At 37.3% G+C, this 22026-nt stretch overlaps 1 protein-coding gene across 1 annotated transcript in view; it reads right to left on the bottom strand.

The window, feature by feature from the left end:
* LOC149151330 (uncharacterized) overlaps positions 1–22026 on the bottom strand; it is a 99139-nt gene that overhangs the window by 25266 nt on the left and 51847 nt on the right. Inside the window, exons 2-3 of the mRNA XM_089441409.1 lie at positions 16763–16901; positions 11095–11186 (exon numbers count right to left, since the gene is read on the bottom strand). Of these exons, the coding sequence (XP_089297535.1) occupies positions 11095–11186; positions 16763–16901 (231 nt within the window). The remainder of the gene's footprint in view (positions 1–11094; positions 11187–16762; positions 16902–22026) is intronic.

Raw genomic sequence — 22026 nt, 5'->3', positions numbered from 1 at the left:
TCCCAACAAGTCCTTCTTCATTCCATCTCAGTAGGGTCTACCCCCCTTAGTCTATTGTAGGGAGACAGCGTAAACGGAGAGATTGGGGGTCAGAGTGACAACCCCCGATCTAAGTTCTTGTCGCGGTGCCTAGACATTTTGTGCGACAACAAGCCTCCTTTTATAGTTTATCATTTTGATAGAAGGGGCTTCAAAGAGATGAACATTGGAGAAAGTTCAGGGAGGGATTTTCCCTTTGATATTTAAACTTTGTTTAGATTAAGGCCCAAGAGTAGGTTGTCCATCTTTTGAGGATGAGAGATTTACCTCTTTTTATTAATAAAATCCAATGCCCTTCAAACCCTTGTCTAGATTTAACCTTTGACTTGCCCAATTATCCTTTGGTTTCTTTTTTTCACTTGAGCTTTAAGATTGGGACTCAACAAAAAACATTAAGTCCCTGTCATGATTTTGACCTTTTGACTTTGGGGTTATTGTTCACATGATGGGGGCATTATTTTGAAATGAGAATATCTTACAAACTATGAGGCCTTGTAGCATGCTACATACCACCAGAAACAACTCAATGAGGAGAATCCAATAGGGATGATCTGGACACAAAAAACCATGAATTGCCATGTCATATTAGTTGACAAAAGGCAAGGCACCTCCAGGTGCTTCTTGGTTTGACATCAATGACAACCACCTATCAACAAGTTAGTCTTCAGTCTTGATTGAAGTGAGAACGAGTTAATACTCCAAGTGTTGATTGGAGAAAGAATCAGTTGAACTCTCAATTAACTCACTATTAGAACTCGACTACTAAAATTGAACTATGCCTTCCTTGCATGCTCAAATTGGGTCTATAAAGAGGAGGACGAAGGCACATAATTTACACAAGCTTGTGAGATCATCTTTGATTGTGGAGAGCGCAAAATTGAGCATCAATTGTGCGCAAGGCTTTAGGAGATTGTGTGCGCAGATTTGAGGATCTTATGTCCTAAGAATTAGGAGATCACAAGTGTGCAATGAAATAGTGATTTGAACTAAAGAAGAGGGCCTCTTGTGCATTATGAAATAGGAGGCCTAGTGCACAAGGAAATTGGGGCTAGGATCAGGCAAGAAGCAGGGCAAGTCAAGGCCATTCAACAGGGGAACAATTGTGTGGCTAGAGGGCCAAGATCAAGCAGTGATCAAGGCAGGCCGAGATCAATTGCATCAGCCAAGATTAGTGAGAAGAAGCAGAACACTTTCTCAAAAACAGATTGCTTTGTAATAAGTCCAATTACTCAAGAACAATCAATAAAATACCACAACAAAGAAAGTAGGTTTTCCCATTTGGGTCTCTTGGGTAAACAAGTGTGTCAATTTGTGTCTGTGTGTTTTTTATCTCTGTTGTTTTTCCGTTGTTTATAGATTGTTAAGAAACTTTGTATCTTGGTGAAAGTAAATCTGGTTTCAATTTTTAGTTGCCTTGTTTTCAATAATTCATAAGTAGTTGCAGAGTTTCAAGGAAATTTTAACAAAAAGGTGTTGTTTGGAGTTTATTTGAGACTTTATTATGAAGCATTCTTCCCTTCAACATAGTCTCAAAGGCATTTATGATTATTTTATTGATAGAGAGGTTGGCACATTCTTCTAGGGCACACTCTCTCTTGTGTGCATGGTCAGGGGATTTGTTGATGGTATTATGAAACAACACATAGGTTTGACCTGGATATTGATCTTAAGTTTTCTTCTTTTAACCTTGAATGTTAGGAGAGATCGATCTAGTGGACCAAGACCCAATCCCTAGATCCTTTCCTTCTTTACAACTCCCTCCCATTGTGGCCACCTACGCTTAGATTCAAGTGTTTTTCCATGTTCTAGCATATAGATTGCATGGTTTTATGTTACTTGTTGCTCTTTATATAGGAAACATTTTAGTTCTCATGCGTTGTATTGAAATCATTGTACTCAGCGATCCTATCAACCTACTTTTGTGGTCATTCATTGGACATTAATATAATTATCTTATCTTATCTATCCAACTTGGCACTTCTTCATTGGGTGCACTTATTGAAATATTATATCATTTGTTGGCTAGTTAAGGTAGTTATAATGCACACTTTTCTAGAGAACACCTCACCTAGGTGCTCTCTCATATTTATTCTATGGACATTTTAGCGACACTTGTCATCATTTGACCTTCATTGGAGAGTGCCCTCACCTCTTTGAATTGGCGTATATGCTATTTTATTGGAGGTGGTTCTAGAGGATTTTATTGAGAGACGTGTAGCATACTTGGATTATTACACGTAACACATTACATGCATTTACTTGGTCTTCTTGCTATAGTTAAATGTATGCTTGTAGGGCACACTTGTGGAGACAACTCTTGGTATCTATGGAGGTATATATTTTATTATTTCATAGCATTTTTGCAAGGTCAAAACCCTAATTCTCTCTTATATCCTTGGATCTGTCTTCTGGAGATGGTCCACTTGCAATTTTGGGGTTGGACCACTTCCTTTCTTCTAGAGTGCTCCATCTATTTTGCATCATGCATATCTCTTGGTATTCACACCTGTGGATTGGTTACATGCATCTTCTCGACCACTTACTATTTTGGGAGGTTTGTTATAGAGCATTCTCCTAAAAGGATTATTTTATTGTTTTATTTTTCTCCTTCACCTTCATCGTGGAGATCCAGAGGGTTCTCATCTCCAGTCTACAAATGATTCTTTGTAGGGCCAAAATGAATCGCTATGGCTTGAAGAAATCATGTTGCAGCGAGATGGGTGAATGAAGTAAGGAGTTTCCTTTGAGATCGCCATTTCCAAAGTTTCTGATAATGTCTAGGGGCAGTGAGAAGAGAAAGCACGTGAGCAAGAGGGGTAGCTCTTCTACAACAACCCTGGCAAAGTTAAGGAACAAGGGCTTCAATAGGGAACTTAAGAGTATAAGTCTTGTTGACCACTCAAATTGCATTTGAAGCTTTGTCAACATGCCATGATCAAAGCACATGTCAAAGCATTCCAGCATTGTCAGATCATGCCAAAATTCCAGACTTCATCAGATTTCATCTACTTCTTCTCTTCAATCAGTTGTACAAATTTTGCAACCCTGCAAGGATAATGTAAAAAAGATTCTCATACGATGAAAATGAGTCATGTAAAAGGCCTAGGTAGCCTAGGACTATGCTGACAAGTGAGTTCACTCTAGGGAGTTTTTTTCCTTAGCTCATTATTTGTGTTTTTCAACACTTATAATCGGTTAAGTTTTTCTCCCAAATATAACCCAAAGCTAGAGTGTGGCTTGGTAGTAGCCTTAGGTGAGTCCTAGTGTCTATAATTAATGTATATTACCGTACTAGATCATCTATAAAATTTCACAGAATTTGGTTATGTCTAAGTGTCAATTTTAAATGGTCAAAATTCCCATCTCAATGGGTTTTTCATGTAAATCTTGATGTAAAATGTAATAAGAGATGTATAGAGAAGTTGTAGGGGGTATGAGTAATCAAAATTAGACCTCTACACCTCAACTTTCTATCTAGACACACTTTGAGGGTGGAAAAATATGGCTTTACCCCTCAAAAACCCATTTTTCTAATTCTTGGCAAAAAATGGGAAATAATTAGCCAAAAATTAGCCAGAAAAATAAAATGGGAAGAAAATATAAATTTCTCTCCAAGCAAAAATGATAAAAAAAATATGAGATGGAAATTCCCAAATATTAAAGTCAAGTCAAAAAAAGATGGGAATTCCATTTGCCAAGAAAAGATGGCCTATGGAAAAATTCGATGGTCTAGAAAAGAAGCCCATGTCCCAGCAAATTGAATTTTTAAAAGGAGATGGTCCAAGATGGTGATTTTGAATGAGATTTTTTGAGAAAAAAAAGATGGGAAATATTTTTAGTGGTCCAAACCAATTAGGTAGTTTGATCAAAATTGGGCAATGTTGACTAATATCCCTAGACAATCGAGGTAGAGGCAAAGGCTAGACAATCTAGATTCTAGATGGTTGATGCATCTAAATGGTTGATGCTTGAATAATTAATCATTAATGTACAATGGATGCTATATCTATCTTGATTTATGCAAAAATATGCATGTTTTCATGTCTTCTACAACTAATTTGGTATTTGGGATGTTTGTTTTGAGTATAAATGCAAAAAAAATATAAATATATATATAGCAGACGCTTCCGCAGACACTTCGCTTCCTAGATTTTTGGAAAATGACGCTTCCGTGTCCCCGCTTCCAAAAAACGTCCCCGCTTCATGCAACATTGGTCCAAACCACTTCAAGGGCATTGTTCTCTCCACCAAGCATCTCCTTCAAGGCAAACGAATTTCCTCCTCAAAATCTGCACAGCTCATCAAGGAACATGGTTTTTTGGCCTTGGATCTAGATGTTTACTCCTTGGTTCTAGCCGTTTTCACTTGGAGAGGGGTCTCTCTCTCATTTTTCTATTTAAGGAAGCTCTAAGCTCCTCATTGAACAATCAACATCAATTGTAATCAAGCTCTTGGCTATCGAAGCTCTGCTTTGTACTGAAATTTTTTCTGAGCTAATAAAAAGAAAGTCTTTGGGGTTAAATCTTTGTGGTGTTTAACTTCTACATCTATGGTAATATTTTTCCGATTCATTTGTTCTTTTTTTGTTGACTAGCGGAATCGACAACGGCGGTGGTATCATACTCTTGTTAAATGGGGTCGAATCCCACTTGCTGCCACTATAACTTCTAGGAGGAACCGCCTAGCCCGCAAGGAACGGCCCTCAATTAAGACGAGACTTGAACTCGTGACCTGCACAGCGGCACGAACGACTTAGCAGACCGTCCGCTAGCCACGAGACCAAACCCCTGCGGGCCTGATTCATTTGTTCTTAATGCTCTACTGGTAAATAATTAAATTGTTATTTCCAATTTCCATAGTTTGGATCTATTGATGTACAATTATTTGGCATTGATATTTGGAATAGAGAAACACTTTGGATCTAGAACCGCTAGTGGGTTTTCGGTTGAACCCATAGTCTTCTTTTTCATTGTGTTATTTAATCCCTTCTGGATCTAACATTATCTTTCAAAAGTGTGTAGAGATTTTATTTTCTGAATCATATCTTGGGCGTTTGGGGAAGTTTTCGGTTGAACCAACCAACTCTCAAGGCAAGTGGAAGAACCCACTTAGATCTCTCTCAAAGGCTTATCATATGTTCTATTTTGAAGGGAGTTTCCTTCCCATAGCTTGTGAATATTATCATTAAATCTTCAAATCCATTTATTTATGTGCTTTATTTGTCAAATCTAACTATTTTAGAGCTTGTTTCTTACTACCCAAGATTGGAGGTGTCCTCGTACTCTTTGGGCTAGAAGATCTGTAATTTTTTGTATATATTATACCCCCATTTGTATATAATTTACATTTATTTTGTATATATTTGGATCTCCTCTCTGTGTTTGCGCAAATTTGAAGAAAGGATCAAGGGTTTGGCTTGAAGAATTTTCATAAAAAAAAATTATTGCAGGTGGAAGCTTGAGGATGAAAGAGACAATTAATTTTTTGAAGCTAACACTTGTTCGTTGATCAAACCCTCTCCTCTCTCCTACGTAGATCCTATATGGCTAGGGTTTTAAGGGTTTTTCAAGTTCGATTTTTTAAGAGATCCATCATTTGAAGCTTGGAAAATCATATCGAAATTTTTTTGGAGAGGTTGTCCTCATTTTCGAAGCCTCCTTCCTTGGCCGCAAGCATAAGAGAGGTTTCTCCTTTCCTCTTGAGCAAAAATCCTCTGAAGCGTTTAAGCAATTTTTTTCTTTTTTTGAGGAGAAATTCAAGTTCGATTTTGGAAAGAAGCACCACTTGAGGCTTGGAAAAATTAAGATAGCTTTTTTGTGGAAGTCGTCTTCACTTTTAGCCATTTTTCCCTTGGTCGCAAGCCTAAAGAGGATCTCTTCCTCTTGTGTGAAATTCCTCCTAGATGTCTAGCAGCTTGAGCGAAATAATTTTTTTTGGAAGGGAAAGTGAAATCTTCTTGGAAGCTTATCAATTTTGCTTGGAGGAATTTCCTTCGTGATTTTATCATAAAAATAAAAAAATTAAAAAAAAAAATAGTAAAAAAAAATCTCCTAAATTTCTTGGCTCTTTGAGGAAGGGTATTAGATCATTGAAGCTCATCTTTGTAAACCCCCCTCTAGATCTAAGCCCTCATTCTTGTCTAAGAGGGCTTCACCTTGTAATATTAATAAAAAAGAAATTTTTCTTCCATGTCTCCTCATTTGGTAGGAGGACCTCTTGGGTAGCTAGTCTCTAACTAGTTTCATTTCTTTTTGTTAGCTTAGTCATTAGATCTAATCTCTAACTTTGTTCATTTTGCATTGCTAGTATAGTTTAGAATTGTTTTCTTGCTCATTTCATTATCTAGTCGCATTAGCATTTCTAGATCTAATATCATTTTGCAAGTAGTTTGATCACTCAACATTAGCTTGAAATAATTTTATTCGGGTTTCATTAAAGAGTTTGGTTAACTACTTGTCTCTTGATCTAATTGGCATATCCATTGCAGTTGCTCTATCTCATTGTCATTGATCATATTTGCTTTTCTTCATTGGGTAATTTTCGCTTGCTTCACTGGTCATTGGGGTTTCTTGGGGTTTCTTCCCCTTGGTATCCCTATCTCCTCATTTGGTAGGAGGACCTCTTGGGTAGCTAGTCTCGACTCTCTAACTAGCTTCATTTCTTTTGGTTAGCTTAGTCATTAGATCTAATCTCAACTTTGTTCATTTTGCATTGCTAGTTTAGTTTAGAATAGTTTTCTTGCTCATTTCATTATCTAGTCACATTAGCATTTCTAGATCTAATATCATTTTGCAAGTAGTTTGATCACTCAACATTAGCTTGAAATAATTTTCTTTGGATTTCATTAAAGAGTTTCGTTAACTACCCGTCCCTTGATCTAATTGGCATCTCCATTGAAGTTGCTCTATCTCATTGTCATTGATCTTATTTGCTTTGCTTCATTGGGTAATTTTCGCTTGCTTCATTGGTCATTGGCATAAGCTAATCTCATATTAATATCATAATTTGTGCTCAAAGTGTTAATTGTTAATTTCATCATATAAGTGGAATGGTATTTTGCTATTGGTAAATCTTAAGATATTTCACTCTTGAAGCATTTCATTCTAATTGTATCTCACTTTAAGAAATTAACTAATTTCCATTTTAGATCTAATTTGCATATTGCATTTTCTAAATTTTACCTAGAAGCATAAGCTTGGTTGATAGACATCTTCGACAACCTTCCCTAACTTTCCCTAATTGTCATTCAATTTCCTAAATTTGAGTTTGGGTCAAAGGCTAAAACGTGTGACCTCACGGTTCTCTTGTGGCCGAGTCCCTTGTAGGAACGAAGGCACACGGCTTGTATTGAAGTCCTAAGAAGGTATCGTTAATGAGGCCTTAGCCTTCTCACTTAGCCTTCTTGCAAGTACCCGCTAGTCCTTACCAAGTTGAAGGAGTTGAGGGGAAGTCGTACTTAGATTAGGCATATAATAAAATTTACCAAAACCACTTGATTCACACATTCACTGATAACATTTTCTCATTTTGCACTGGTTATTGTGCAATTTGGATTATGAACTTATAATTTACTTGCAAGCTTTCATTGCATATTCTTGTACTTGCCTATTTCATTTTCATGTGCTCATGTTAATTGTCTATCATGAGCATCTCTTTTGAAGTACAAGCTTTATTCTCTCGCAAATCTTGTTGCTCATATCTCTAAGTTGTATATAATCTTCTTTCACTAACACGTGTTTTGCAGCTTCTCATTCTTGTAGCTTGAAGATCACTTTTCATTTGCAAGTATCATAATTTACCTTTGAGCATATATTTCTTGCAAGCATACATTTAGCACTGGTCTAATCATAATTTGTCTTGCAGGATATCTAGTGATAATAATTGATTTTTATCTAAATTGTTGATTCTTGTATGCTCATAAACATCCATACTTGCTAATTACCTCTAAATTCAAGTTATATTGAATGGTGATTGCCTTGCCTATTAACTCCTAGGCCTTGTTATCCTTAACAAGTTTTCCTTTAGTGTTATCTTTAGGGACCACCCCTCTTGGTTTAACTAGGAGAGAACCTAAACGGAGAGAGTTGGGAATAAGTAGCAGCCCCTTCTCCGAGCATTTCACCTTTAAGGCCACACCTAGTGGGATTAGGGACTTTTCCCACATTAATCTAGGTGTGCATCCTAGGCGACAACAAGTCTTTTACAAGCAGATGCAGAAAGCCAGAAGGCAATCATGCAGGAACAGGATCTTCTTACGTAAGATCCCAAGCAGCCTCATCCCCACCAAAGTATCTACATGGTAGCCACAGCCATGAAACAGGAGGTCCACCAGTCCATTGCTCGATGGAGACTTTATTTGAAGAAAGACAGGTATAATAAAGGGAATCTGAAGGAGCTGCCAGAAGAAAGAGATGCCATGGACATCAAAGTGAGAGTTGGACTTGGCTATTGCAGACCAACTCGGGGCATCAAGGACAAACAGGACTTATTTGAGGAGATGGCTAAGTGTCTGTATCTGAGACTGAATATGCTGTTCAATGAGATCATGTTCAAACTGGTTTACATTGAAAAGGAGGATCATAACCCTCCTGCAACCACTCCAGGTGCATAAATTTGCTTCCTTAACTCTCAAGTGTTTACAGAGTGTGCACTGCTCTAGTTTCTATTGTCTTTTTAAGTATGACAGTTTCAAATTTATCTCAATCAGTAACCCACTTGCCTGGGTTTTTTGCTGTCAGAGATCCATAACAGTCCTTAAATAAGAGAAAGATGAGTACTTCTGTCAGTAAATGTAGTACAAAAAGTTATGACAGATATTTTGGAGTCATGGGAGCTCCATTGTTTATAAGGAACACACTGCATTTTTTGTATGTGTGTCTGCATGCGCAGTCTAGACCATCTCAAGCAGAGTTATTAAAAATCAAAAAATGTTATTTTATTCTTGCAAAAAAAAAAAGTAAACAACCAAATTACATTTTAAATGAAATAAAATATGTATATACACACACACAATGGATTACCGAAAAACAGAAAATTACATCCACAATATTTGTGCTAGACTGTAAGTGTGTGTTGGCACAATTGACAGAAAAAAAAAGAATATTACAAACCTAAATTCTTTCAATTGTAGCAGAAATACTAATATGTCAACCCTATATATTTCTTGAGAAATTTGATGCTGCAGCAAAAAAATCTCAGAGCCCTACTATTGCTGAAATTCAATGCTTTGAAAATTTAAATCTTAAGTAGTAACCTGATGATTTACACACATGCTCAAAGTCAATGGAGTAAATTTTGAATGCCAGACTGAACAAGTTTAAATTTACTAATGGCACCATCAGCAGTACCCAGTGTAGCATAAAAAGCAAGCAAGATATGCACAACAGATACGTACATAAAGTAGTTGTAAATAATAACGTAATAGACATTAAATTGATGAATAAATACACTTTCGAAGGAATAAGCATGTTAAAATAATGTCTTCTGGCAGAGAGCCAACTTGATAACATTATTTTATTAAGGCTATTATATGCCTTAGATATGTTATTGTAATATACATATTACACCCGCTGTGTATATGGATCTGTAAAACTCTATATGGTATTGTATATACTGCTTAAATTCACACTTATGACCTGGTCCTGAAAAAACCCTTTTCCCGCTTTTCGTGTCACTATAATGCTGATCAGTGTAAGGCTAAGGAATTTCATCATCATGGAGATGGTCAATTGCAATTGCCTTCCACATGCACTCTAAATGATGACCTCTCATTCATACATTTATAATTTGTTGCTTAAGAATCAGTCCCTCAGTAGTGTCGAGTATATCATGAAACATCATAATATTTCTAGGCCCCGGCAGATAGTTATGGAATCCATAACAGAATCTCCCACGATTTGCATGTGCATTCTGCTAGCTTAGATAGGCATGTCCTTTTTTCCAAGGAAAACCTTGCAGGGAAACTCAAGGGATGCTTCCCCATATTTATGGATGGCATCCCTAGTAAAGCTGTCAGCATAGATAGTGCACCTCACCCATGGGTTTTCAAACCGGGCACACGCTATCACAGAACTAACCAAATTCCCACGAACATTGGCATCAATCATTTGAGCTAACCCCCTGGGCTCTCAAATAGGCACACGTGTGCCTATTCCCTAAAATCACTGGAACAAACAAACGCCCTGAAAATTTGCAGAAACGACAACCTTACTTGAGCTTTATTTATGAAAGCATATTGCCCTTTTCAATTGATAAGTTAATCGAGGCTTCTCACACTAAGAAAGTCTAACTCTCAGTTAACACATCATTTAACAAAATTCCCAATTTGGAAGGAGTGACATGATCCTAGGACCTATAATAAGGACCTCACCTCACAATGGGAGATTTTTCTGAAGAGCAGACATACTATCATAGCATTGTGCCGCAAACCAGTGATATATGAAGCAAACATCGTTAAAAACATTATAGTAACAAAACTTAGATAGGACAGAGTAGCATAGTTTATGACTCTTCCACAAGGGCATATCCCCAATTTTCTTCCATTTAGTATCATTTAATTCTCTGAGTTCATTGAGTAAAATTGGTTGTAATGAAAATTGGCAGGTCTCCAAAATTTTGCCAATTTTCTTGCTATGGATATCCTCTAATCTCTTATGTGGTTCTATTCTGCAATCTCTCCTCCCTCAGGACAAGGAGCAGCCCTTTTATGTGTTTATTAGCGTATAGGAAGGAATGAGCAGGAGTTCTTGGGAGAGCTCTCCTATCTCATAGGTAATACATTTCCCTCTCTCCCTCCCTGCACCCCATTTATTTTAAATTCCCCTTTTCCTCACCAAGACAGTGGGACAGACGTTGCAGGTCACAGCACTGATAAAAAACTTGTATTTCTGTTGTCATAAATTCTAAATGTAGATTCTAATTAAACTGTTACTTCGACATTTTAAATTCCATACTTCAAGAGTCTCCACCCTTCACAATCAACATTATTGTCATATTCCATTGTAAATGGAGTGACTGACATATAGGATTTAACAGATTAAGAAAAAAGCCTTGTACCTTAGGATATATTCCATGCGTGTTTGTTGGGCAATTTTTGCTCAAATGCCCACGTTCCTTGCAGAGGAAACATTCTGCAAATGCTGTTCCTCCTGTATTTCCGATCAACTTTTAGTCTCATACGCCAAGGATCAAACATGGAAAACAGGAATTAAATACAGTAAATATAAAGAATTGAAGGCTCTTTCTCCCTTGGAAAATAAATTCAAGACTATAAGATTTTGTAAAAAGAAAAGACAGACATTTCTGACATCGTTATTTGGACAAGCAGGGTGGCATCTTCTCAATCAAGCTTGTCTACATGCATACAAAAGTGTCGGACAATGCATTTAAAGGATCCTCCCTGATATAAGGGCTTAGGGTCCAATTCAGTGGAAACTGCAAAAGTACAAGAATGCTGAGGGGCCATTTCACTGTGATATGATAATCCGAGCAAGGAATACCATCCTACTATGTACCTTGATTTATTTTCTATTGATTTATTACAACTAAAATCTTGATTTAGTTTGAAATTTGAGTTTTTCAACTAATATTACTATTGATATATTTTCTTATTCATATCATAGCATATACTAGGTATAGTACATGATAACTTTGGTAGCCATACACCTGCACCTATCTTAAAGTTGAGCCAAACCTCAGTGCTTTTGGTTGTGCACAGACCTGGAGAATCTTCAGCAGGTGCACCACAAGAAAGAACGAATTACATAAACACAGATCGTTGACTTAGTGTTTATGCACTACAAGAAAGACAATCAGTTAGCACAAACACATATGGTTGACTGTGTTTATGCAATACAAACTTCAACTCCCTAAGCTAGAAGGTGGGATTTTTTAAATTATAATATATCTAATATTTTCAAATCATTCTTGATTTCCCTTTTTTCCTGTTTATCAAAAAAATCAAAGCTTAAACTTCGAAGTTATTTTAAATCACATCAAAATTCTTCATAACTGAACTGGACGAGGTTGATACAACATATGATTAGATCATTCTAAGATGAGAAACCAAGTTGGCTAACCACCAACTTACTAAGACCTTCAGAGGCACATATAGGGGCTTTTGCTTCCAACTCATGAGCACAACTACACGATGCAGTGCTGCATAAGAGACTGCAGTTACCAATTGGCATTGACAGTGGACATTGCCAGCTCATTTTTTCTGTCATGTCCCTTCTCAAACACATTTATAACAGGGTGTTGCTACACAATTTTGCACAATTTTGGCTAAGGAAGAGAACCCATAATTTTCAACTTTAGGGACTTAGGAGGCAATTTGACTTTATTTGGTTGCTAGTGGAATGTGGGGCCCACCCACATGGGAGTTGGAATTGACCCATTCGAATAGCTTGGAGAGAAAGTCGAATAGGTGGATGGAGGGGCCCACATGAGGCTAGGGAGGCCCAAGGAGTTATAAGGAGAGAGCAGCTCTCATTTTGGATTCATTTCTTACACCTTGCAATCAAAATTACTTGATTGTTCGCTCTGTTGTTTCGCTGAGTCAACCAGCTGTTTAGCCACAAATCTCTCAAGCGGGAGATTCAACCTCTAATTCGGGGGACCATCCGTGCCCGCCCTAGAGAGGTAGTTCCATAAGTATATCAGGAGTTCCGGGAGTGTGTTACAGCACTACCATTCAGCCACAACAGGGAGTGCGTATTTGGCTAGCTGGAGAATACGCAAGAGAAGTTTGGAGCTATCAGTGATCAAGTATTTGCCGGGAGAGTTAGGGGATTGGGAGAGCAGCAAAGGGCCAGCGTTTCTTGCGAGTTTGGAGTCAGCATCCCAGCAGTCAAATTTACAGTTACTTGGGCCTGCACAGAGAGTCATCACTAGGCTCACGTGGGAGTTGGAGGAAGGAATTGTAGAGCTGGAGCTTGCTGGGAGAAATAGAAGATCACTTGGAGGGCCATTTGAAGAGGATTGTTGGAGTTGGGAGAGCAGAGATTGACAGGATCAATCACAGCAACAAAATTCGAAATTGGAGGAGGGCCAAGCTGTGAAGGGTCAATTTTTGAAGGTTGGAACCAAGGGAAACTCTTTCTAGGTTTTTCTGGGTTTTGGGCAAGGATCACACTCCTAAATTTATAGAATTTTCTGGGCAGATCTAAGGGGTCAAACAGGGGTCCCAACTCAGCCAGCAGCTAGAGGAGCTAAGGGGAATTTGGGCCAAAATTTCGAGGTCAACATTTGGCCAATTCCTTCGTGGGTTTTTCTAGGTTTAGGCCAAGGAGCAAGGAGCTGAAATCTCATAATTTTCTGAGCACAAGAAGCAGTGATTCCAGCCCTTCGAAGTCAGCAGACAGAGCAGTTTTTTGGGGCAGCGCAGTTCAGTTTGGTGCAGCAGTTGTAGCAGCCTTTAGTTCGGCATTTTCTCACCTGGGTTTTGTCATGCTTGTCCATTGAGTCAAGACCAGGTGCACCATTCTATTTTACTATTGTATTTGCTGCTAAAGAAGTAATAAAATGGCTTAGCAGTTCTCTATTTCCAGTGTTTCCATGGGTGCTTAATGTATATTTTGTTTTTCTGATTGCTGGATTGTTTGCATGCTTTGCATATCACTTACATTCCTGTTTAGGAACATCACATTTTCTGACAATTGTTTATTATTTGTGCAATGGTCCATCATCCACGGTATTTAGAGGTTGTGCTCAATGCATGAAAATTTTGATTATGTTATATAGTAAACTATTTGAAATATATGTGACAGTAGATCTCAAATTTGATTATTTAATAATAATAATCTACATGCTTTTACGTTTATTTTGATGTCTATGATGTAAATTTTTATGGAATGAAGAATCTCACAATCTTTTGTAAAATGTTTAGTATTTATCACCATTTTCTCTTTATTGAGTTTTATGTTGAGTTCTTTCCAACTTTTTTCTAAATCACTGTCATATTTTTGCTCTTCAACTTTGCTGAGTCATTCCCAAATTGGAGTCCTATGACTACAGCTCTCAAGAGATAGGACTAGCAGCTAAGTGGTTGATAAGGGCTCTTAGTGACAATGCAGCTTAGCTGATTATCATTAGCAATAGAATTGAGACAGCTAGACAGAAAAATGGGCTAGTGGTCTGTTCACTATGACAAATGTTGTTTGCGATAGACCCTTTGGCTTTGGGGCAAATTTGGAAAGGATGGGAGGAAGTTTGAAGCCATATTGCACTGAAACATCCAGACCTACTCAAAGTTGGAACCTAAGTAATAACACTTGGGGCTACAAAACAGTGTTGCAAAACTCATACTTGCCAACAAATTGGCAAGTGTCTAAAATTGAAATTGGGAAAAGAAAAAATAGAAAAAGAGCAGCAAAAAAATGCATGACTGTCATATTCTTCTCAACTCATTAAAAATATTAGCTTACAAATATGTTATCATATCGTCACATAAATATTAACAGGAGATACTTCATTATCATATATAAGATGTTCAATTAACAATTATGAACATTATAACTGTTAATAGCTGCCAAGCGTCAAGAGTCAAAATTAATGAGTCCTGGAAGTCTCGCTGCCTGGAGCAGCCTCAGGAAGGTTCAAAAGACTGTTTTTCTGCCCGAACAGCTTCAGGAGGGTACATCAACCACAGACAATGCCCTAATTGCTAGGCCGCAACCTTGAATTGTCCTTGGGAAAATGAACTGGCCACAGATGTGCCCTAATGTTCTTTGCTGCTTGGGCTTAGGTGGGATACTCTTTTCTGCCTTCATGGTTTGCCACAGAATCCCCTTAATCAACTTCAGTGACCAGACATACCACAGAAAGACCTTAATCATTCTTGAACAGAGCTTGTTGACCCAATGAATAACCACAGAGAAATTATTTCTTTGCTAGCCAGAACAGGCCCAAGTTGCTCCAGCAGATTATGCTGTAACAGAACAGAGGAAAGAGGAAACTAGCTAGGGTGGGATCACCTCCACTGAAACTAGTCAAGAGAAAAAGGGGTCTTAAAACCCTCAGAGCCGCAGCTCAAAAGAAACAGAGATATTCCAATCCAAATCAATGATGAGAAAATGATTCCATCTCTCCTTTATTTATAGATTCCTCATGGGGGTTTCTCTTCCTTAATCTAATGTGAGGGGTTACAAGTGTAGCCTCCAATTTGGGCTTTTTGCCCCAGCTACCCCAAAATTTACCCAATGTTGCCCCAAAACATTGGATAATGGGTTTCCCCCTTTATCAATGACTATAGCCTACGGGGTTGGATAGGCTACTTCATCCTCCCTTGGGCAACTAATCCATAGGGGACATTACATGTTCATCGCCAGAAGCTATCTTGCTAAGTTATTAGAGTGGCATATCCCTATGATTGGATTTTGTTCCACGATAATACTCTCCTATAATAATCTACAGCAAAGCATTTTTGCACCATGTCTTGTAATATACTACTTGGCTTCTCTGAATTGCAATCCCATTGAATTCAACCAAAACATTCGAAAGGTCCCTTATTATTATTTTTACAGTTTGATTTTTCAAAATAACAAGTCTAGCCAACTATATATGTCAAAATTGTATAAATATGAACACGCGAACATGGCCTCACCCGACATTTTTCATTTAGTATATTATATACAATAACATATACAAGGGTAGTTCGCTGCATGAATAAGAATCTTTAATATAAATATAAAAGGAAAACAATTGTATGTTGTATCCTCATCAATAACGCATCAAACAAGTTATGCCTTTGGCAACAATTTTCTAGCCTAAGATGTGGTACTTGTTTCAAAGTGCACTACCATATCCAAAATAATAGAAAAGGTCCAAGTAGGTAGGAAAAGGAGGCATAGCGGGCTTGCTATATTGATACATAACATATCCTGGAGTATAAAGTTTTAACATTTCTCAAGTATAGACCTGTTAAAATCAAAGTTGCGCTTGTATAAAGTAAATAGTTTACTTTTATGCACAGCCATTTTTTAAATAACCATTTCATAACAATAAAGAAAAAAAAAACAAAAAACAAAAATTTAATTTCCGATGTTAAAAATTTTGGTACTGGTGGACTTTTTATATATGGCCCATTGGATTTTTTTTTAAACTTAAAAGTAACCAAAAAAAACTTGTTTCGCAATTAAAAAAAAATCCAAAAAAGATGAAATAGTACATACAAAAAGAAAACTTTAGACAACAATGTGATTCAAAGAGTGTTAAGATTTTGTATTGGTTCATAGCATCCAGAGAGTTGATCCCTGTTTGTCTGCGATTCTGAAAATACGTGGTTTCCCAAGTTGGAAGAAGAACTAAATGTCTACGCTACAAACTGAGTTGTGGAACTTGTTTCCCGCTCCAAAGAAACAATGGAGGAAATCGAAAGGAAAGCAGTGAATGGTTCACTTATTATATTGACAGATCTAAGCCTGGAATATGAAAAGTTGCAACATTCCCCAAAGTGTAGAATCTACGCATGATAGTGTCAAAGTTGCCCTGGGTAAAGCAGACAGTTTCCATAAGTCACAGTTACTTCGGTATATAAAAACATCAAATATCATTACTATGGTTTCAGGATGGAAGGATTTTAAATTTTTATATAGATTATATGATATTTTTAATCTTGATGCAATACCTTATTTGTTAAAAAAGATTAAAAAGAGAAGTCCAGAAAGTTGAAACACTTGATACAAATGGAATAGTTAAGATGCCCATATGATTCAAAGGGTGATACCATTTTGTATTGGTTCGGGACACTCAGAGAGTCGATGCCCTGTCTGCCCACAATTATAGCAATACTTGGTGTCATGATTCTGTTGATTGTTGTAACAATGCTTCATAGTGTGGCCACGCTCTCGACAAAGAAGACAGATCTGTCAATAACATAAATTATGTATCATCAAAATGTGTAACAAGATTGTTGTATCACTTCAGCTAAAAACTACTATTTCTAACTTCTACGAGCAGGATACCATAATATCAAGCAACCAAAGAATCAAACCATACCATGGCCTAGAAGCTGATCCACAAATAACAAAGAAGAGCTTGGCATCTAGGCTAAATATCCATTACAAAGTTTTAAAAGTCCACAGATGAGGTTAAATTAATTAAACAACTAAAACACAATTTAAATGAAAATTTCAAGGAAGCAAAAAGGCTAGATGAAATTAAGGGCCCATTAAAGAGAAAAACTATAAAAACTTGCAATATTGAAAGAAATCAACAAAGCCAATTGAATATTCACAAACGACCACAAAAGAACAGAAGCATAAACAGTTCAAAGGCAAATCCTGGCAAATAAGATCCTCAATCAATACAATGTGTATAAACCACTTTAACACTTATTGTTTGTATAACTTATTTACAGTGGGCTAGGATGAACTAGCTGTAACAACGAGTTGTAATTTGGGCCCAAAAAAGATTTGAGATGCTAACAATAACCAAGCATGTGCTATTATAAGGGTAAAAGCTAGTCGTAGACTTGGGATTGAATCTAGATTGGATTCTTGACAGGAATTACTTGGGATTGAATCTAGATTGGGTTCTTGACAGGAATTGGTTCAGATAGTGTTGGACAGTAAATGTCCAACCTTAGTTTGTATCTTAAACAGCTTAGCAACAAAGATAACAGCACACATATTACAGAAATTTATCATTAATATTGTCCATTATCATCATATCAGCTCATATATTAAGAGAAGAATAGTGACCTAGTAAAAATCATAACAGCAACAAAACCCTTTATTGTTGCCATTAACAAGTCCAACCCATAAGCCTAACAATAGAACAGCAAACAATCAGAATCCAAAAACGAACAGACTTGTGGTGAAAAACTCCCAAGGACCACTCTGAAACATATACCTTCATTGTCCACAACAACAGTACACACGTGGTGTTTTGCCCAACATTTCCATTCTGAGAGGATCACGTTTCTAGCCATACTCGATTCGGAGACTTCCAGGCATTTCCACGTTTCCTGACTTACTTAGGTACCCAAAGAGGATAAGTGTTAATGATGGGTGATTTTGGAGGATAATTTAAATATTGTGAGCTAGGACCAACTAGTTATGATAGTAGTGTGACTTACTTTGGGCCCACCAAAGCTTTAAGATGCTAACAACTTATGTTCCTCGAAGGGTATAATTTAATCACAGACTCAACATAAAAGCTAGATTGGGTTCTAGACAGGAACAGGTTCAAAAAGTTGTAAATAACTCCAAGATGGATTTGACAGGGAGTTCTATTAGATGTTTGTAATAAACCTTGATAGATGTATGAGAGAAGATATCCCTTAACTTCAGAAATAAACAGTTAAACTTCATAAAAAACCAAATGCATTCCAACAAAAACAGCACAAGAATATAGAGAACCCTTAATGTAGGGTAACACCATCAATCACTCCTTATGGAAGGAATCACTCTACAAGCCACTCTTACTACAATACAATACATCCCACATATCTACCGTATAGTTATAGCTTTTCATGAGTATGCCTAGGGGACTACGCCAACTATCCCATATTATTATATTATTTCCTCTTAACTACCTGGTGGGCCTATTTATTACCCATCAACTACAAAATGGGCCTATTTCATGAATATGGCCACATTAAATTTATTATCCCCTTGAGTATCTCAATATATTACATCTCATCCCCTTTCACATGTTTGATACCCAAAACATGAAAGGAAGCCATTTAATATGACCTAAAAACTCAGCATAAAAGCTAGATTGGGTTCTAGACAAGAACAGGTTCAAAAATTTCTAAATAACCCCAAGATGGATTTGACAAAGAGTTCTATTATATGTTTGTAGTAAACCTTGATAGATATATGCCAACTACCACTTATTATTATATTATTTCCTCTTAACTACCTAGTGGGCCTATTTATTACCCATCAACTACAAAATGGGCCTATTTCATGAATATGGCCACATTAAATTTATTATCACCTTGATTACCTCAAGATATTACATCCCATCTCCTTTCACATGTTTCATACCCAAAACATGAGAGGAAGCCATTTAATATGACCTACTAAGCAAAGTAGTCAACCGGTACCATTAAGGAACACTATCCATTCTAATGAAATTTGGACATAGGGTCCAACTATGGACTTTCCTCGAACTTGATTCTAGATTCTCTTTCGGTTCCTTGTTTTCGTTGTGCTTACATGCATTGCTTTTAGTCCTCCATGTGCCTCCATATCGGTTGCCTTTCTAGTTCCATGTTGATCCATAGTAAGTTTTCCAACATCATTCCCTTAACTTGACAACCTGTGTTTCTCCATGTGAGAATTTCGAGCCCTAGGTGACCAATGTCGTTATGTTCTCAATCAAACAAGTAGATTGTTGAATATAAGTAGTGCTGAAATTATATTTCAGAATGTAGCATCAAACACACAGGCTGAACCATGATATCATCATTTGATCCCAAGCTGAAGCAGCACCCTAATGTGCTCTCCCTGTCTATCGCACTAGTTTCCCAATTGGGGTCTAAATAGCCCTGCAACTTCACTTCAATATCTTTAATATATCTAAGACCATACTCCATTGTGCCCCCACTCAAATACCTAATCACATGTTTGGTTGCTACCTTTTACTCTTGCATTGGGTCCACCATGAACTGACTCAAGTTGTTCACTGCGAAACATATATCTGACCTAGTGTTGACCAAATACATCCAGGAACCTATCAATTGTCTATACATCATGGGATCCACCAACTCTGAATCTCAAGTTGTCCCCTTCTTCATGTTAGTGATCATGAGTGTGGTCATAGGTTTCCAATCCTCCATCTAAAAACTCTTCAAGACCTGAACTAAATACGTACCCTACCTACATAAAATCTCCATTTGTCTCTGCCAAAACTGAAAACCCCAAGAAGAAATGCATCAAGTCGATGTCCTTTATCTCAAACTCAATTATCATGTCTGCTTTGCACCCTGTAATGTGTTTTTCTACACTCCTCAAAAAACAAATAATCTACATACATCCCCAAAATATGCAGATCTGTCTGAAAAAAATAGATAAATATAAGTTAGAATTTGCTTAGCTTTTGATGAAGCCCATACTTTGCAAATATCAAACAATCCTAGAATACCATGCTCTAGGATTTACATGAAAAGCCTAAGGTTGTGCTATGTACACTTCTTCCTCAATGATCTTGTTAAGGAAAGTTGTCCCTACATCCATCTAATGTATCCTCCATCTAATAAATGAAACCAAAGACATGACAAATTTAATTGGAGTATACCTAGTGATGGTTGAAGAATGTAACTAGGTTTGGTCTTCATAAATGTATTTAAGTTCCAATATAATGTATCTGTCAAAAGAAATAAAATAAAATTTTATTATTATTAAAATTGACTTATTAAAGCATGGGTTTCAATCTTGGGTCAATTATTCTTGGTCAAAGCCTCCATTGCAAGCTTCTAGGGTTTGTGTCCTAGTCCATATCATAATGTAAAAAACCCTTCTTGGGAATTATTTGTCAAGAAGGAAATTTATTTTATATTAAAATTAGTCTTCTAGACCTCCTCCACCAAGTCGGCCTCAAAACTGGACAAGTCGACCTAAAACTGGGCAGCATAATCACTATATAAAGGTAGCAACTGTTAGTTTTTGGTAGCATCGGAAGTGCTCTAGCCTTGAAAATTGGTGGAGAGGCTAAGGCACATGAGTTCTAAAGAACCCAGACATTGTTTGGTGAAATTCCACCCAGATTGTATTTTATTAAAATAATTAATATTTTTAATGGAGTTCCTAAGTCTAAACTTGGGGAAATTAAAATATTAATGGGTATTAATCAAAATATGGGTGAGAATGATCTAGAAGGCTTATCAAGTCATGTTTTAATCTTAGTCGTTGATTAAAGACTTAATCTCAGTCGTTGAAAACTCAACAGGAAAAGTATAAGATGGAGGCTTGGGGTTCACTTGAAGACACACAGAGAGTTGATCAGTCAATTCGATTTTCCTAGGGCAGGGTTTGCTAAGGAATTCGAACCAGTGATCAAGCAAAGAGGATCAGAGGCAGCACTGGAAGGAAGTGATTTCCAGTTCCAGTGAATACGCAGAGAGGGATACCAGAGTCAGTGTTGGTCCAAGAAGGGACAGCGCAGCAGCTGAAGGAGATTGACGCAGAGGGTTAGCGCAGCAGCTGGAGGAGGTTGATGCAGAAGTGTTGGGGATGAGCAGAGTTCAGTGTCAGGAATCACAGTAGATGATTGGCAGAGAAATCTCAATTGCTCAGCAACGGGTTGACAAAGTCAAAGGGAGCCTCCACATAGAAATCACACAGAGCCTGCGTAGGCTCACGCAGGGACTGTGCAGTGGGCTAGGGACAGAGCAAAATCTCCGGAATTAGTGTGAGAGAATTCTCAGTTATCTTCTCTAAGTGGATTGTCGTTTTTCTCTAGGGCATCCAAATTGCATTCAAATATTTACTGCCAATAATAAGAATCCTCATATTTGTTGCACCGCTTTTCCCACATTGGGTTTTTCTGAGGGCAATTGTCCAAAAACAAGTGTATCAATGTGATTGTTCATATGCTGATGTTTCTCTTGCCTCCTAATTTTTAGTTCCTATTTTTGTGAAGTCTGCAACTGAATTCATTTTGGTGTTTACTGAAACTTTGGTGAATAACTTATTATAAATAAGTAGGAGAAATAAATCAATTATTGCAACAAGACCTCATTTGTCACTCACGCTCAAAAAGTTCGATTTGCAACTTCTAGGACCAGAAAAAGTGTGAATTTCAAGGAAGAAGAGGAAGAAGGATAGCTAAGAAGAAGGTCTCTCACCAGCATAAGAAGTCGAAATTTTCTCTCTTTCCCACACGTGTGAAGTTGTGCAGCTGCTAGAAGGGGATCGAAATTATACTGGTGGGGGTCAAAATTATGCAACTGGCAAGTTGAATTTCTAGATTGTTGTTGGGTTGGAGCTGTTGGATAAGAAGAGACTAGTACATCATCTTGGAAGGCTGACTTGGTGGAGG

Source organism: Pinus tabuliformis, chromosome 9 (assembly GCF_031772625.1).
Source record: "Pinus tabuliformis cultivar Carrire ecotype Pingquan chromosome 9, CPIR1, whole genome shotgun sequence".
Lineage (NCBI taxonomy): Eukaryota > Viridiplantae > Streptophyta > Pinopsida > Pinales > Pinaceae > Pinus > Pinus tabuliformis.
The sequence above is the reverse complement of the archived record's forward strand: the minus strand, read 5'-3'. Positions and strand labels throughout refer to the sequence as shown.